The sequence below is a fragment of the Mus musculus genome, chromosome 7, assembly GCF_000001635.26.
Source record: "Mus musculus strain C57BL/6J chromosome 7, GRCm38.p6 C57BL/6J".
In the NCBI taxonomy this organism is placed as follows: Eukaryota; Metazoa; Chordata; class Mammalia; order Rodentia; family Muridae; genus Mus; species Mus musculus.
Window position 1 is genome coordinate 27,871,949 of NC_000073.6, and position 18,948 is coordinate 27,890,896.

An 18,948-nucleotide genomic window follows, 5' to 3' on the forward strand; every position below is an offset into this window, starting at 1 on the left:
TCACCCGCTACACCTGCAATATGCAATGCGCACTTTCCTGAGTACTGTGGCTGCCTAGGGGCAGAGTCAGCTCACCTCCAGGGCTAACTCATCTATGATGCCCAAGTGGGTGGGGCCAGTTCTGCAAAGCCCTCAAGCATCAACATGTCCCTGGTGGCAGCCCAGACCAAGAATGTTTGCCTGACCTTTGGTGGTAACAGATCCCTGATGCTACAGGGCCAAAGACTCAGATTTGGCCCCTTATGGCAGCACAGGCCAGGACCCTACCATGGTCCTAGGTAGCATCACCAGCCTGTCAAATCTGGCTGTTCCTAAATACCCTCAAGTCTCCAGAACTGCCCCTACTTATTGCGCCCACACCCTTCTGTTTCTCTTTCATTTCTCCATCACTTACTTGCTTCCCCATGCCTGCTTGGTGTCGTACTAGTGGCCATCTCAGGCTGACTCCTAACGTGGCCAAAAATAAAAAAATAAACCAAAAATTAAAAAAAATAAAAGTAACAACTGCAACAGCAAAACCTTTCAAAATAAAAAAGCACATACAAAAAATGTTACTAATTGATATCATTTTGTCTTATATGCTGTATTTATGTCTACCACTACATGTTTAAACACTTTTTGTTGAACTCTTAGATGGTTGGCCACTAATATGACAGTTGATACTAAGTGTTTCATGTATCCTTTTTAGGCTATTATCCACAAACAATTTCCCATCAATTCTAGTTAATGTAAACAATCTTTTACTATCATACTAAGAAAATGATCATTTTAGTAGTGCTACCCATACAGTCTTATTTATGTATTTTCCTATTTTGATTTAATTTGGTTTAACTTTAGTTTTGTGGACACTTCAGTGACACATTTCTTGAATGTATTTATCATTTGGTTTCCTTAGTCTTCTTTTTCTTCTCCCCTTTTCTAAAAAAAAATTTCTCACATAATATATGCTGATTGTGGCTTCCCCTCCCCCTGTTCCTCCCACTTTATTCCTACCTCTCCCATCTGGATCTACTCTGTTTTTCTCTCTCCTTAGAAAATAAACAGGCTTATAAGGGATAATGATAATATATAATATAATATAATATAATATAATATAATATAATATAATCTGACACATTGGAATGGGACAAAAAAAAAACAAACAAACCCACAACCAAACAAACAGAAAAAACCCAAGTGAAGGCACAAGAAAGAGAGACCCACTTGTTTACACACTCATGAATTCCATAAAAACACTAACCTGGAAGCCATAGTTCATGCACAAAGGACCCAGTGAAGATGGGGTAGTGCAGGCCCTATGCATACTGCCGCAGTCTCTGTCAAATCACATGAGGTTTTATTGTGTTTATTTAGAGAGTCTTGTTTTCTTGATGTCTTCCATCCCTCTGGCTTTTACACATTTTCTTTTCTTTTTCTTTCTTTCATTTTTTTTTTGTTCTTATTGTTTGTTTGTTTTTCAAGACAGGGTTTCTCTGTGTAGCCCTGACTGTCCTGAAACTCACTCTGTAGACCAGGCTGTCCTGAAACCCAAAGATCTGCCTGGCTCTGCCTCCTAAACGCTGGGATTAAAGGATTGGTCTACCAATGTCCAGCATTTTACATTATTTCTGTTTATCTCCTCTTCCATAGGATTTTGTGAACCTTTAGGGAGGGTTTGATAAAACACCTTCTAGGGCCGAGTGGTCCAAGGTCTCTCAATTTTTGCATGTGTTTCGGCAGGAACTTTCTTTACAAGTATGGTAGAATTCTACACCAAAACCACCTAGCCCTGGGGTTTCTTTGGTTTGGAGACTTAGTTACTGATTCCATTTCTTAGTGAAATGGAATTATAGGTCTGTTTAAATTGCTTAACTGATCTTTATTTACTTTGGTAAGTAGTATGTATCAAAAAAAACAAAAACCACCAGTTATTTTTAGACTTCGCAATTTGGTGGAGCGCAAGCTTTTAAAGTATGTTCTTATGGTTCTTTGAATTCCCTTAGTATTTGTCTTTATATCCTCCTTTCATCTTTAAATTTCTTCACTTGGATCTTCTCTCTCCACTTTTTAGGTAATTTGACTAAGGGTTTGTCAGTCTTCCTGATTTTCTCAAAGAACCAACTCTTCCTTTCATTGATTCTTTGTATTTTGTTGTTGTTGTATTGTTGTTTCTATTTTACAGAAGTTAGCCCTGACTTTAATTATTTCTTGCCTTCTACTCCTTTTGGGTGTAATTTCATCTTTCTATTCTAGAGCTTTTAGGTGTGGTGTTAAGTTGCTAGAGTGAGACCTCTCTAATTTTTTTAATGTAGGTTCATAGTACTATGAACTTGTCTCTTAGAATGCCTTCATCATATCCCCTAAGTTTGGTTGTACTGTGTTTTCACTTTCATTTGATTCTAGGAAGTCCTTGATTTCTTTTATAATTCTGTCTTGGCCCAGTTTTCATTCAACTTGACCAGTGTTGTTCAGTTTCCATGGGTTTGTAAGCTTTCTGAAGTTTCTGTTGTTATTTATATCCAGCTTTAACCCATGGTGGCGGCATAAGTTACCAGGTGTTATTTGGATTTTCTTATATCTTTTGATACTTGCTTTATGGTCAATTTTGGAGAAAGTTCAATGAGATACTTAGAAGAAGGTAAAATCTTTGATGTTTAGATGAAATGTTTTGTAGGTATCTGTTGTATCCATTTTGTTTATAACAACATCAAGTTAGCTCTAGCATTTCTCTATTTAGTTTTGGTCTGGATGATCTGTCTATTGGTGAGAGCAGGATATTGCAGTCTCCCATTATTAGTGTGTGAGTTTCAATATGTGATTTAAATTATAGTACTGTTTCTTTTATGAATTTGGGTGCCCTGTGTTTTATGCATAGAAGTTGGTGGATTTTTTTCTTTGATAAGCATGTATAATCACTCTCTAACTTGTCTGTTTGGTATGAAGTCTATTTTGTCAGATTTTAAAATGGCTACTCCAGCTTGTTTCTTGGGTATGTTTGCTGGAAAACCTTTTTCCAACCTATTACTCTGAGATTATGTCTATCTTTGTTGCAAAGGTGTGTTTCTTCGATGCAGCAGACGATTGGATCCTGTCTGGGTCTTTTTATTGGAGAATTGGGACTGTTAATATTGAGAGATATTAATGAGCAGTGTTTTGATTCTTTTTCTTTTGTTGTGGTGGTGTGTGTGTTTCTCTTCTTTTGATTTGCTGCTCTTGATTTATTTATTCCTTGTGTTTTCTTAGGTATAGTTAATCCCTTTAGGTTAAAGTTTTTCTTCTAGTACCTTTTGTAGGCCTGGATTTGTAGATAGATATTTCTTAAATTTTGTTTTATTGTGGAATGTCTTATTTTCTCCATCTATGGTGACTGAAATTTTTGCTAAGTATAATAGTCTAGGTACGTCTCTGTGGTTCTTAGAGTCTGTAGAGCATCTCTCTAGTCACTTCTGGCTTTTAAAGTCTTCATATAGAAGTCATTTATATGTTACTCAGTCTGTTTTCCTTGCAGCCTTTAATATTCTTTATTTGTCCTGTACATTTAGTGTTTTGATCATTTTGTGCTGAGAAGATTTTCTTTTTTGGTATAGTCTCTCCTTCTAGATGTGGCCTGAACCTTGGTAGGCATGTCATTCTTTAGATTAGGGAAATTTTCTTCTATGATTTTGTTGACAATATATCCTGTGCCTTTGACCTGGGATTTTTTTCTCTCTTCTTTTTCTATTCTTATTCCTATGTTTGCTCTTTTCATGGTGTCCCAGATTTCTTGCATCTTAAAAAAAAAAGAATTACTTATGTATTTATTTTATGTATATGAGTACGTTGTAGCTGTCTTCAGACACACCAGAAAAGGGCATCAGATACCATTGCAAATGGTTGTGACCCACCATGTGGTTGCTGGGAATTGAACTCAGGACCTCTGGAAAAGCAGTCAGTGCTGTTAACCACTGAGCCATCTCTCCAGCCCTTTGTGCAGGAATTTTGTTACCATTGTCTTCACAGAGATATCTGTTTCTTCTATTGGCTGTTAAACGCCTGGGATTCTGTTTTTTATCTTGTGTATTCTTTTTGTTTGGCTTGCCTCTGAGGTTCCTGTTCGAGTTTCTAAACATTTCTAGATTTCCCTCAGTTTTGGTTTTCTGTATTGATTCTATTCCTACTTTCAGTTCTTGAACTGTTTATGCATTTCTTTCCATTGTTTGTTTGTGTTTTCATTCTCTATGGTTTTCATTGATTTATCCATGGGATGTCTTCATTTCTTCTTTAATGATCTCTGTCATATTCATAAAGGCTATTTTAATGTCCTTTTATTGTGCTTCAGCTATGTTGCAGTATTCAAGGCCTGCTGTGGTAGGGTTGCCATGCTCTAGTTAAACATGCTGGTTTTATGTTTTTATGCTGACTTCTAGGCATCTGACTTTGGGAAGATTGTAATCCTAGGTGCTGGTATTTCTTCTTATCTTTGTTGGGTGTGTATTTTGTTCCTTGGTTTCTGTTGCACTCTCTGTTAGGAGAGCATGGTTATTAGGTGTTGCCTGATAGGACATTCTTGTGGGATCCTGATAGGTGTGGCTACTGGGAGTTGCAGGTAAAGTGTGTTTCTGGATATTGACAGCTGACACTTAGCAGTGAGGATGGGCTAGGGGTGGAGTACAGACAGGGACCATAGTAGGGAGGAAAGCAAGTGCTTAACTAGGATCAGTTTAGTCCCCTGGGAATGGGGGCAGAGTGAGGAGAGGCCACCCTAGATGGTCTGCTGCAGAGCTGGGATGTGACTAGAGATTGGACTTGGAGGAATGGAGGGAGAGGCGCAGTTAGTGCACCTGTTTCACCTACCAGAGTGGTCTTTGGGTTGCCTGTTGGACTTGGAGGCTGGGATGAAGCAGTGAATGGGAGAAGCAAGCTTGGAGGTGTGGATCTGTGTGATCTACTGCACATAGGGCCACACTAGGTGATTTGCTACAGAGCTTGGGACGAGACTAGGGGGTTGGATTTGGAGGAGAGGAGGGGTAGGTAAAGATCTGTAAAGATCTCTGGATGGATATATTTATTCTGCTTAAAAATTCTAATGATTTATCCTCCTCTTTCTTTCTGTTTTCTTTTTAGCTTGTTTTTGTTTTTCTCAGACAGAGTCTCACTGTCTAGTCCAAGCTACCCTAGAACTCAGGACCCTGTACCTCGGGCTCCTTGTTGCTGGGATTACAATTGCATACTTCCACCACCACAGTTTTACCCTGTTTTTGTTTTTTTGTTTTCAGAATTCCAAATCCAGACCAGTTTTCTTAAGGGGTGATACATATTACATATTTGTTTGGTATAGAATTTTATTCATGATTTGGTTTAAACACCTTTATTGAAGGGTATGTATTTCCTGTAGAATGGAAAGAGGCATTTAAGATTATTTCAGTATAGTTAGATGTAATTTCATTACGCAGACATTTCTTCCACTTCCAACCTGTTGTACTATAAAGAGTATTTCTTTTTCTTTTTTTTTTTTTTTTTTTTTTTTTGGTTTTTTTGAGACAAGGTTTCTCTGTATAGTCTTGGCTGTCCTGGAACTCAGTTTGTAGACCAGGCTGGCCTCGAACTCAGAAATCCACCTGTCTCTGCCTCCCAAGTGCTGGGATTAAAGGCGTGTGCCACCACCGCCCGGCAAGAGTATTTCTTTACATACATTTTTGCTATTGTTGCTCTCCTTGCTCCTGTTTAGCTTCTCAGAAAATACTTTACAGCCTGGCCATTTATTTAGTGGACTTTATGGTATAAGAAAATTGTGTATGTGCAGGTGCAGGTGCATGTAACAGGAAGATAAAAGAGTCTTGCTTTCTCTTTTCCTTTCAGATTTGGAGTTATGTTATGAAGCTGAAAATATGTCTCCAGAAAATCAAACCTATGATATAAATTTATTCAAACAGAGAATAAAGCAATTCAGTAAAACTTTTGATCTCAAGATTTGCAGTTTTACTAGTGGCCCCAACTATAATACATCCAAGGGACTACAGAGTTCTCAAGAAGGCGATGATAATCAAAAGATTACTAACAAGGAAGAAATACCCACTCACACCTGCCAGACTCTTGCTCACAATACAGAAAAGGCATATGAGTGTAAAGAGTGTGGGAAGTGCTTTGGTTGTAGGTCAACTCTTACTCAGCATCAGAGTGTTCATGCTGGAGAGAAACCCTATGAATGTGAGGAGTGTGGGAAGGCCTTCAGACTCCCCCAACAGCTCACAAGACATCAGAAGTCTCACAGTGGTGAGAGACCTTTTGAATGTAATGAATGCGGAAAGGCTTTTCATCTTCCCGACCTGCTTAAATATCATAAAGTCATTCATACAGATGAAAAACCTTTTGAATGTGAAGTATGTGGGAAGTCTTTCAAGCGCGTCTCCCACCTTGTTGAACACAGGACTATTCACGCTGGTGTGAAACCATATGAGTGTAGTGAGTGTGCGAAAGCCTTTAAACGTCGTTCATACCTAATGCAACATCAGAAAATCCATTCTGGTGAGAGACCCTTTCAGTGTAAGGACTGTGGGAAGAGCTTCATCGTTCTGGCTCAGCTCACACGGCACCAGAACATTCACACTGAAGACAAATCATTTGAATGTAAGCATTGTGGGAAGATATTCAGCTGTGGCTCATTCCTCTTGCGGCACCAGAGTATTCATACCAATGAGAAGCCCTTTGAATGCAATGTATGTGGGAAGGCTTTTAGGCTTCAGGTATACCTTTCCGAGCATCGGAAAACTCACACTGATGAGAGACCTTTTGAGTGTAAGCTGTGTGGGTCAGCCTTTAGACGTAAGGACCAGCTTAGTGAACATCAGAAAATCCATACCAACGTGAAACCCTATCAGTGCAAGGAATGTGGGAACTTATTTCGCAGAAAATCAAGTTTTATTGAGCATCAGAGTATTCACAGTGAAAAGAAGCCCTTCAACTGTAAGGACTGTGGGAAAGTCTTTAGACTTAATACACATCTCATGAGACATCAGAAATCTCACAGTGGTGAGAGACCTTTTGAGTGCAAAGAATGTGGAAAGGCTTTTCATCTTCCCAGTCAGCTTACTTACCATAAAACTGTCCATACAAATCAAAAACCATTTGCTTGTGAAGAATGTGGGAAGTCCTTCAAGCATGTCTCCAGCCTTATTGAACATAGGGTTATCCATGCCGGTTTGAAACCATATGAATGTGGTGAGTGTGGGAAAGCTTTTAATCATCGCTCAAACCTCAAGCAACATCAGAAAATTCATTCTGATGAGAGACCCTTTGAGTGTAAGGACTGTGGGAAGGGCTTCACTGTTCTGGCTCAGCTTACTCGGCACCAGAGCATTCACACTGGAGAAAAATCATTTGAATGTGAGCAGTGTGGGTCCAGTTTCCGACTTAAGTCCCAACTCAATCAACATCAGAGAATCCATACTGATGTGAAACCCTATCAGTGCAAGGAATGTGGAAAGGGCTTTGTTCGTGGTACAGCCCTCAGGATTCATCAGAGAATCCACACTGGTGAGAAACCATTTCAATGTAACAAATGTGGGGAAGCCTTTCAATACCACTACCAGTTTCTTGCTCATTTTAGAACTCACACTGGCAAGAAGCCTTCTGAATGTGAAGAATTGTGGCGGAGACCTTAAAGTACATCAAAGAATTCATGCTGGTGAGAAACCTTACAAAGATTTGTGAGATTTGTGAAGGCTATTAGTCAAGCTTGGTTTGACATACTAAAATTCATATTAGTAAGAAGTCTTATGATGTAAGATGTGGAAAGGCCTTTAGCAATATTGCTAAGCCAGCTGCATATTGGGGAATTCATACTGGTGAGAAATTGTGAATGTAAGAAATGTAAGAAAATGTTTAGATTTAGTTCAGCCTTCAGTGCACATTGGAGAATTCTGAGGTGGAAATTTCTGGGTTTTGGGGGGGACTCGATTGTGTCATGTGATATCGTTTTGAAAACTGTCTTATGAGAGGATGTTATGCAGAGAACAGACACATGGTGTTTTTCTGGAAGCTTCCTGGTAAAAGGGCATGTAATGTTTGGCTGGAGAGGAAATGTGATGTTTGGAAAAGTATAACTCAACAGAGAGTGAATGACACTCTGGCTTTGGTTTGCCTTGCCACTCTTTGCTGGTCTTTGTTGGACTTTGCTGACACTGGACTTCACTGATGATGCTGTGACATTGGTTCTTGCCTTCTTTGATGATCATTGCTTATTGTGACTTTGTAGAGAGAAATGCACCAAAGAACTTGTATTCTAATGGCTTCTTGCTGCTTCTGAGGACTGGGGCTAATTAGCAGAGCCTTTTGGTTCCTGCTGGATGGGCCTGCCATCCAAGTGGATTGAGCTGCTGCTGCTGATTCATATGAACTGAGCTGCTGATATCCTGACAGTGAAAATTGTAATTGCCCAAAGAACTATTTCTAAACAGGTCCACATCTGGCTTTGCCCTATTTACCTTTTCCTTTTTACTACCTCTGGTGGCTGGTGAACTAGAAGGGAGGTTAAAGTGTGTAAAAACCCTTATTAAAATAGATTTTGAAAATTCTAAGGTGGGGCTGGCGAGATGGCTCAGTGGGTAAGAGCACTGACTGCTCTTCCGAAGGTCCTGAGTTCAAATCCCAGCAACCACATGGTGGCTCAACAACCACCCAAGTAATGAGATCTAACGCCTTCGTCTGGTGTGTCAGAAGACAGCCACAGTGTACTTATGTATAATAACAAATAAATCTTTGGGCTGGAGCGAGCAGGGACTGAGTGAGTGGAGTTGACTGGAGCAAGCGGGGTTGACTGGAGCGAGTAGAGGTCCTAAAAATTCAATCCCAACAACCAAATGAAGGCTCACAACCATCTGTACAGCTATAGTGTACTCACATACATTTAAAAAAATCTTTAAAAAAAGTAAGAAAAATATTCTAAGCTTACAGAATTCATATTGGTATGAAGCCCTATCAGTGTAAAGAATGTAGAAAGACCTTTGGTTGGAGCTCAGGCCAAACACTATGAAACACTATGAATGCAATTGCTGCAGATGAACCTCAGTCGGGAAAACTCAGGGTTCTGGTTACAGGGGAGCAAGGAGTTGGCGCGGATGACAAACAGACACGGACACAGAGAGAGTGTGTATCTGAATGTAATGCTTCCAAGCAAGACCAGACTTTTAATCCAGAATAAAACAAAGAAGTAGGGTGTCACAGCAGGCAAGGTATATGGAAGTTATCTGACACAAAACAGAGGAATGCCTTCAAAGGACTGGCAGGAACCAGGCAATGTTTACAGTAAAGATAAAACAGCCCTGCCTAGAGTCAGTTAATGATAGGGGCCAGGTAAGGATTTCACACCCTAGTCATAATTTATGCTATTCCTTTGAGCCTTGTGAAAGCTAGCACCAGGGGGTTCTGCTCTAGCAGGCCTTCTCATGAGTAATGCAACAATGTAGTTCCTCCTTAAACCACAACCCTCCTTTTCCCTAGGCCATGGTAAATTCTTGCATATAGTAGTAACTAGGCTGCTCTTTTAATAAGTATCTGTAGGGAATCTCCATTTGTCAGAAGAACTCACCAACTTTTCTTCTAATATGCAATGTAGTCTGCCATACCTGAATGTAATGAAGATTCTAAGTATACTTTGCTAAGCTTGCCTTGAGATTTCTATCCTGCAAACTGAGATGCCTGATAACTAACTGTCAACACTGAGGCATTTCGTCTGGATGAATGATATTCCTATGCAATTCCAAGCCCAGGGTCAGCTCAAGGACTGCCCAGGACATTAGAACACTGGTGGAGGCTAATCTAACTTAGCTATATTTCAAAATCAGTCCTTAAAGGCACTTATAATAAAACAATACTGAAAGAGAACAGACAGATCCATACACCAGACTAACATGGGGACAGGTTTGGAGCATGTGTGCTATGGGAATGCCAAAGTTCCAGGAGGCTAAGTTTCCGTGAAACTCTTTGCCTCTGGACTGCGTCCAGGTTTTTAGGCCTGTCACGTGTGTCACTGCTGGAGTGGGTGTAGCATGCAATGAATGTGCAAACACTTTTAGAATTAGCCAAGCTCTTACACCTTTTCAGAGAGTCTACAAAGATCTGAAACCCTATGAATGTGGATACTGTGGGAAAGCCTTTATTGTAAATGGTGAGGTTACAGAACACCCGAAAGTCCATGATCATCAGGAGTCCTATACATAAGGTAGGTAAGGAAGGTAGGTACGCGTTTGTCTGGAAATATTACCAAATATTAGAGAACTCATTGGCAAGACTTCGATTGAAATGAAAATGAGAAAAACCTTAATCTGTCCTAGGATTTGGTCAACAAGAGTATTCATAAACACTGATGTCAAGAAACCAAAAGAGAATGAGAATGTGGGAAGCTTGTTGTTCAGAGGAGGTACCCTGTTGAGAAAATCTTCAAATGAGAGAAATAGTAAGGTGGCCATCACATTCTTTTTTTTTTTTTTTTTTTTTCGACATCATCGGTACACTTTATTCCTCAGGGCATTACACGCTAACTTTTCCTGGAGCGGGTCAGTGCATCGAGTTCTGTTTCTGTGGAAGATGTGCACCTTTCCAAACGGCGTGGCTGGCTGTCTCACCCTCCGGTAGGGCCTCTGTGCACAGGAAGCGGTTCCTCCAGCACAAAGCCAGCCTCTGGGGCCTGGACACAAGAGATTGCTCTGTCTAGAAGTGCCTGTTGGACGCCCCTCTTCGGTCTTGGTGGCCAGCATCCCTCCCTGGCTGCTTGGAGCCTCGGTGCCCGGCCTGGCATGCTTATGCTGTAGTTAAGGGTAAAGTGACAGGGTCATTCACAGGCGTGTCCACAACAGAAGCGGGTTGATGTACTCAAAGCCTTCAAACTCGGACTGGTCGATCCTCTTTATGACGTCCTCATCATCTGGGGTCAGCTGCACAGGCTCGCTGGTGAACTGCGTGTCAAAGTTGTCCAGGCCATAGTCATCTGTGATCTGGGGCTGGAAGGGAGGCAGGGTCTGCTTCTTTTCCAGCAGGTCCCAGTCTATGCTGCGGAAGAAAGCATGAGACTTGATGTCGGAAAACCCAGTCTGTGGCCCGCAGCCAAGCCTCTCTTTGGGATCCTTATTTTAAAATCCTTTTAAGACGTGTGAGGCCTTGACAGACAGGAAACGGGGAATCCGAATTGGCTTTTCCAGGATAACTTGGAAAAGGTAGTCTTCAGTGTTCATGTCAGGGTTGTCCGTGATGATGTCAAAGGGGGAGCGCCCAGCCATCATCTCAAACATAAGGACACCCAGTGCCCACCAGTCCACGCTGAACCCGTACTCTTCTCCTCGCAGGATTTCGGGGGCGATATAGTTCGGGGTTCCACAAAAAGTGCTTGTTGTATCACCGGGGCCTAGACCTTCCTTGCACATGCCGTAGTCCGTCAGCTTAATGTGTCCGTCGGCATCAAGGAGGACGTTGTCCAGTTTTAGGTCCCGTAGATGATCCCCCTCTCATGCAAGAAGTTGAGAGCGATACAGATCTCAGCAGCATAGAACCTGGCATGTTCCTCTGGAAGTTTTCTCTGCCTCTGCATGTGGAACATGAGGTCCCCCCCATTGACATACTCGATGACCAGGAACAACCGGCTCGTTGTCTGGAAGCAGGAGTGTAAGCCAACCAGGAAGGGGTTGCTGGACGCCTGCTCAAATACATGCTTCTCTGTCTGCACCCAGTCGATATCCTCGTCGTCATGGACAAGCTCCTTCTTTACCACCTTCATGGCGTAAATCTGGTCGTTTTTCTTCAACCGCACCAGGAGGACCTTGGCATACCTTCCACGCCCGATGACTCTAATGAGGTCGAAGTCTTGCAGCCCCAGCCCCTGAGAGATTTTGATCCCATCCACCCCATCGATGACAGGCTTAAGGTCCTCAGAATCATCTTTGATATTATCATGTTTCCGAGATGAAGAAATATAAGCAATTCCATCAGTTTCTTCTGAAGGAAGGTCTACACCATCGTTCTTGTCATCTACTGGAGGCTCTTGGGAAGGCGTGACAGAATCCATATGCCTCCTGCAGGTCAGCGGGACGAGGACGTGGCAGCGTTTATGGACCAGCAGCTTGCAGTTGATGCACCTGTAGCCCTGCCTCGAGAGACCCCATATCCTTCCGCTGCACTGGCCGCAGTACGCTCCCCTGTTAAAGCGCTTGGCTTGGAAGAGGTGGCCATTGGCTCGGTACGGCTTTCTCCATCTTCTGGCTCCATGGCGGTAGATGGACTTGTCTTCTGCAGGACAAGGCATGCCTGGCTGTTCTGGGATGCTTGGGAAAACATGAATGAAGAGCACTTCGTCCCTACCCTGACAGACCAGGCGGAAGGCCTCCTCCAGCTCCATCTGTGAGGACACAGTACAAGGGTCACCTTCACTGTCCACCCACTTGAGGGTGAGTGGGTGCTGCTGGTGCAGGCCACACATGTCTCGCACTTCCTCACAGAGGTCCTTGAATGTTGTCATGGCATCCACGCTGGTAATCAGGATGTCCCCGCCGTAGTGCGCCTTCAGACGGACGCGGCCGCCGCTCCGGTCCATCTTGGGGTCCGTCCTGCTGGGCATGGCGCACTCAGCCAGCCGCCGTCAGCGCTGCTTCCAGGGCGCTCCGGCAATGGCTAGCGGCCCCGGAGAAGGGCCGGGTTGCCAGGCAGGGCAGACGGCGGAACGTGGAAGCCACATTCTTGATATATGTTCTATAAACATAATTCGCCAAACACTACTTAGCCATGACAGTCAACTTAGAGCAATTATTAGAATTAGGTTTACCTAAAGTGCCTTCCTTGTCTCCCAATTAACAACCCATAGCTCCCGTTTGTTTCCTTTCTTTTAGAATAATTTGTTGATAGCCAGTACAATACCAACCAAAGGTGTGGAATAGGGTTACATTAGATAATAAAACATTTCAGAGAGTATTTGGTTGATGCCTGTGCTCTTTAAAGTATCTTTTACATTGATTTCACGTTTACTAGCATTACTGTAACTCATCTGAGTGGCAAATTGTATTGCAGATTGCAGATATTTTGGAAAAGCTTCATGCACTCACCCACTATTAAATTTTACATAACTTCATTCTGTATACAATCAATGAATGAGATAAACATGAGTGGATTTTCATTGACAATCCATTTTTAAGTTTGTGGGTAGAAATATTAAAAATGCAGCCATAGATGAATAAGTGCTTTTTTTTTTTTTTTTTTTTTTTTTTTTTTTTTTTTTTTTTGGTTTTTCAAGACAGGGTTTCTCTGTGCAGCCCTGGCTGTCCTGGAACTCACTCTGTAGACCAGGCTGGCCTCGAACTCAGAAATCCGCCTGCCTCTGCCTCCCGAGTGCTGGGATTAAAGGCGTGCACCACCACGCCCGGCTCGAATAAGTGCTTTCTAAAAGGGTTAAAGCCATAAAAATTTCAAAAGGTAAAACCCTGTAATTTATACTGTGTCCAGACTTTAAGATAAACTACACCTTTGTGACAAGGCAGAGATTTCTCCATCTTCTGTTTTTGCTGAGATCATTTTAGGTTTGACTAGAATTTGACTTTCTTAGAATCTCCTGGAATCCTAACTCTATTCTAGTAACGTGAAACCAGGTGAAGCCTGTGATAACGTAAGATTCCTGTTAAGCTGCCTGTGTGTGCAAACGTCCCCCTCCCCCTAACTGCTTATCTTGGATTCAGTTAAATTGCTTTGGGCAAAAGTTCCCCCTGTAGCCAGTGAGCAAGATAAAAGAATGTAATTTTTTATTTTAATAGCCTCTTGCTCAAAACACTTGTGCTACCCTTAGGTCCTGAATACCTGAGGGTAGTCCCAGCCAACTGGAATAAGGATTTTTTTTTCCAAAGATTTATTTATTACTATACATAAATACACTGTATCTGTCTTCTGACACACCAGCAGAGGGCATCAGATCTCATTACAGGTGGTTGTGAGCCACCATGTGGTTGCTGGGATTTGAACTTAGGACCTTCAGAAGAGCAGTCGGTGCTCTTAACCACTGAGCCATCTCACCAGCACTGGAATAAGGATTTTATGTTGATTATAAACTGTGTCTGAGTGGTATTCTCTGCTGGGCTTCCTGAAACACATCAAAAATAGCTAAATTGGAATCACTTATAAAAATAAATGTGTGAAATTTTTATGCATAGACAAATGTTGGAATCGTCAAGAACACACTTCTGTATCCTCACCTAGGCTCAAAAGTATTGACAGTTTATGTTGACCCTATTTTTATCTATGTGGGGTTTAGGGCTGTACCATTAATAATACATCTTGGTGTTGGATATGGTAGTACATGCCTAACTCACAGAAATTTGGGAAGATGAGGCTGGAGGATGAAGAGTTGAAGGCAACCTAACTACTTAGTGTTTTCAAGTTCAGTTTTGACAGTAGAGACCCTTTTGTAGACATAACATTTTCTCCCTTACTACATGTATCAGTCAAGATGGAATGCTATCTATACCACAGAACTATAATTATTCTTAAGGAAATAACCCAGGATTTTACAGTGTTCACAAATTTGTCACTGTCCTCCAAACTGTCCTTTTTACAAATGTAGATATCCTGAGGAGAGCCCTATATAGACCTTGCTCTGTTCTGTATTAAATTTTCAGTATTGATTGAACCCAGAGCCTTCTACATCATAGCAATGTGCTACATCTCCAGGCTTAGGTCATTGTATCTTCTATCCAAAGGAAGCTAGCTTCAGACAAGACATTTTGGGTAAGAACATATGTATATTGTATGCCAAGTCGTTCTGCGTCCAGAAGCATTTATGGGTCAGCTGTCACATTGTTGAAATTTGTCATTTGGGTAAGGTGGTAGGTGCCAGCGCTCCACTAAAAGGTCAAGTTTGTTGTGGATAAGTAACTTATGAGCAGAGATACTTTAATCCTGGGCCAAATATAAATAATCCAAATCAATTTATGAATGAATATTAAAATAATGTTAACATAATTCAAGATGTGTGATGTAACTGATGCTGTACTCAGTACACAATTGGTACCATTCAGTGTAAGCAGGAAGCCAAGACTGTTTTGACTGGACCCTGTTTCTGTTGGCACTTGAGCTCCGAGGGAATACACTGTTTCACTGAATACACTGAATCACTGCCCATGAGTGATTTTCAACAAGGTTGAAAAAACGTTAAGCATTCAAGTTGAGAATCTTCACAGGAAGCATAGCAAATCCTGAACCAATATAAAGACGCCATAAGAAGTAAATAAGATGAAAAGGAAATAGTGTTTGTTTGTTTTGTTTTGTTTGAGACAAGGTTTCTCTGTATAGCCCTGGCTGTCCTGTCTGTCGACCAGGCTGGCCTCGACTTCAGAAATCTGCCTGCCTCTGCCTCCCGAGTGCTGGGACTAAAGGCGTGAGCCACCATGCCCGGCTTTTTTTTTTTTTTTAGTTTCATGTTTTAAGACTTTTTTTAAAATGTAAGTGCACTTTGTGTGCGTGGTGCCTGAGGGAGCCAGATCCTCCTGGAACTGGAGTTAGGATATTTTGTAAGCCACTCTGGATGATAGAGCCTTGGTGTAAACCCTCTGCAAGACACCACAAGTGCTCTTAACTGCTGAGGAACCTCCAGGCCCGATGAGAGTAACTTTAATGTGAAAAGAGAAAACTTGTTCAAGATCATAAGTTTACATGGATTTTTCTCCATTTATCATTTTACAATCACTTGAGTTTGATATTTTGCTGGATTTTAAAGTATATTGTTATGGTGCCATCTGGAAAATGTAGATCCTATTTGATAGTGCCTATCTGGAATATATTGTGGGGAGCCGCCCTCACATTCGCCGTTGCAAGATGGCGCTGACATCCTGTGTTCTAAGTGGTAAACAAATAATCTGCGCATGTGCCAAGGGTAGTTAGTTCTTCACTCCATGTTCTCTGCCTTCCCCGTGACGACAACTCAGCCGATGGGCTGCAGCCAATCAGGGAGTGACACGTCCTAGGCGGAGGATAATTCTTCTTAAAAAGGGATGGGGTTTCGCCATTCTCTCTCTTGCTCTCTTGCGCTCTGGCTCCTAAAGATGTAAGCAATAGAGCTCTTGCTCTTGCGCTCTTGCTCTCTTGCTCTCTGGCTCCTGAAGATGTAAGCAATAAAGCTTTTGCCACAGAAGATTCCGGTTTGTTGTGTTCTTCCTGGCCGGTCGCGAGAACGCGTGTAAGAATATATTTACTATTTGGTACTTTCATGTGAATGACATCTTTGGGAGAGTCTGCTATGTTCCTAGTTTGCCACGGTGAAGGTATTTGTATAGTAGAAAATTCACTGATAGGTGTTTTCACCAAAAAAAAAAGGATAAACTGGAGAGAAGGTCTAGTAAGTATCACCTTACAAGATACTGTATGATCACACTTGTGTGTTACACAGAAGCATAGATTGGTATGTGTCTATTACAGGGTGCTGTGTGGTCATGAGTGTGCAGTGTGGAATTAGTTGGACATGTGTGTGTTTCCACAAGGTCAGAGGTCATTGAATAAGCATAAAGTTTCTGTCATTATCTCTCAGGTTCTTCTAAATATCCTGTTACATAATGAGAAAGTCTTCTTAAGGTCAATTAAAATTTTCCTGAATCTTAAAGGTTCCAAATCTTAAGTTAAAAGTCCCAAATTTAAATCTGTAAAAGTTAGTGACTATTCTTTGTTGAATGTATTTTGTGTGATGTTATTTGTATACTTACCCTTGGTCTGACAAATTATGGGACTCTGGCAAGGGAACTCGTAAAGAGATGCTTCCGAGAGCCCATCCTCTATTATAATCAAACTTAACACAATATAAAGGCATTATTTCATACACTATAAGGAAATTTTATAGAATATTCCAAGCTTCTAATACATAATTAGTAATGAATGGACATCAGCTTGACATCTGAAACTACGGCTGTGTCTTGCATATTGTCTGCTCTCGGGTATGTAAAGATCTGTGCTAAAATTAACTACAGACATGCACTCCACTTCTCCTAACTAGTCAGCTACAAAGCAGGTGTTAGATGGGGCCCTGGTGATTCCAAGGAAATACCATTCTGTCATATCTGGAACTTTGTCAAATAATGGCAACTTATATGTTTCCTTTCTAGGACTCTCATTACAACTAAATAAAAATAAGGGCTTTTGTTTAATTATTCTATATTAATAGAAATGTAAGGTTTTTGTTTAAATATTCTATATTGATATATATTTAAGGATTTTAAAGTATTGTATATTAATATTTAAGGGTTTTTTGTTTAATTATATTGATAGAAATTTAAGGTTGTTTTGTTAGACTATTGTTTGGCTATATTGTGCATAAACCATTTGTTGAAAATGTGATGGTTCTTATAATTATTTCTATTGTATAAACTATTAATGTTAGAGGAAAGGAAAATTCTTAAACAGAAAGGAGATATGAAGTGGAAACTTAAGGCTTCTTTAGAAAGTCAGTTGTGTCAGATTGTGTTTTGCTGGGGCTAACATGTGAAGGAGTGTTTTCCTGAAGCTGACACAGGTGAAAGGATGTTTTGCTAAAGCCAGCGCATGAAAAGACGAGTGATAAAGGATTCTCCCCTAACAACATGCGTGTATGGGTCTGCCTTACATTCATTGCTGAGCTTCGTGTGTCATGACTCCATAGAGAGAAATCCACAAAAAACAAAAAAACAAAAACAAAAAACAAAAAACAAAAAACAACAAACAACTACTTGAGAAGTTTTTGCAGCTTCTTGTTGCTTCCTTGCTTAGGTTGATTGGCATAGTGATGTCAGCTAATACAGACTCACATGGAGTTTTGCTAAGACAGACCCACGTGCTGAGGCAAGACCCAAGGAGGACACGTGATCTTTGGAGGGAGTATAAATAGGACCCAAGGGACAGTGACAGGAGCTTGCTTGCATAGCTAGCTTGGCAATACTTCTTAGTCACACATCATTGCTGATTTTCACTTTGTTGAAAGAGGCCTGGCAAAGAATCTCTCCTGGTGTCCCTGGTGGTCCTGGTCTCTCCTGTTGACTCCCGCCAATTTGGATGAGGCCTGGCTGTCTCTGCTAGGTTATGCCACCGCTGTTGATTCGTGTTTGCCATCTCAACACTACCCACCTGGGCTGCTGGTGTATTTGTGGAGAGTTTGCAAGGGGATTGAGCTGCCGCTGTTGACCTGTGAACTGAACAGCTGATTTCCTCACAGAGCAGATGGGATTTGCTCCAAAGAAAATTTTCTAAACACGTCCACTTCCCCCATATCCTAATAACCCTTCTTTTCCACTGCTGGTGGGTGGTGGGCTAGAAGGGAGGTTAAAGCGTTGAAGAACCATTATTAAAAGTAGGGTTGTCCATTGCACACACTAGCAAGAGTTTGCTGAAAGGACCTAGATAGAGCTCTCTCTTGTGAGACTAGGCAGGGGCCTAGCAAACACAGTCAGCTATTGGATGGATCACAGGGCCCCCAATGGAGGAGCTAGAGAAAGTACCCAAGGAGCTAAAGGGATCTGCAACCCTATAGGTGGAACAACAATATGAACTAACCAGTACCCCGGAGCTCTTGTCTCTAGCTGCATATGTATCAAAAGATGGCCTAGTTGGCCATCACTGGAAAGAGAGGCCCATTGGACTAGCAAACTTTATATGTCCCAGTACAGGGGAATGCCAGGGCCAAAAAGGGGGGGTGGGGGGGAGGGTAGGGGGGACTTTTGGGATAGCATTGGAAATGTAAATGAGGAAAATACCTAATAAAAATATTAAAAAGAAAAGTAGGGTTGAGAGAAATTTAAGTCTACAGAAAGGCATTACAGGAATCCCAGGTATTTACTGGATGAGTTCTCATCAGGAGAGAGGGAGTTGAACATGTAGGTCTACCAAGGACTACACAACCTTCTCCAGAGAGAGGGTAAGGGGAGTTGGGATCAAGGTCAGAGAAGGAGAATCCCTGCTGGTAAAAGGAGTCCTCCATTTTGTGCTGAGCTCAGAGGAACTACCTAG

At 41.6% G+C, this 18,948-nt stretch overlaps 1 protein-coding gene and 1 pseudogene across 8 annotated transcripts in view; one reads left to right on the top strand and one right to left on the bottom strand.

Annotated features, from left to right (window-relative positions):
- Window positions 1-18,948, top strand: part of Zfp607a (zinc finger protein 607A) — a 42,570-nt gene that overhangs the window by 11,455 nt on the left and 12,167 nt on the right. The window contains exons 5-7 of one of the 8 annotated variants that reach the window (XR_003946527.1): window positions 5,818-7,491; window positions 7,565-7,642; window positions 10,060-10,177. Coding sequence is in view for 3 of the 8 variants with exons in the window: in XM_006540210.4 (XP_006540273.1) it covers window positions 5,818-7,619 (1,802 nt within the window). In the remaining 5 variants the exon portion in view is untranslated. Of the gene's footprint in view, window positions 1-5,817; window positions 8,878-10,059; window positions 10,178-18,948 lie in introns of those variants that run through there. The other 7 variants (XR_003946526.1, XR_003946529.1, XM_006540210.4 and 4 more) reach the window with 7 other exon arrangements.
- Window positions 10,451-12,673, bottom strand: Prkcz2 (protein kinase C, zeta 2; annotated as a pseudogene).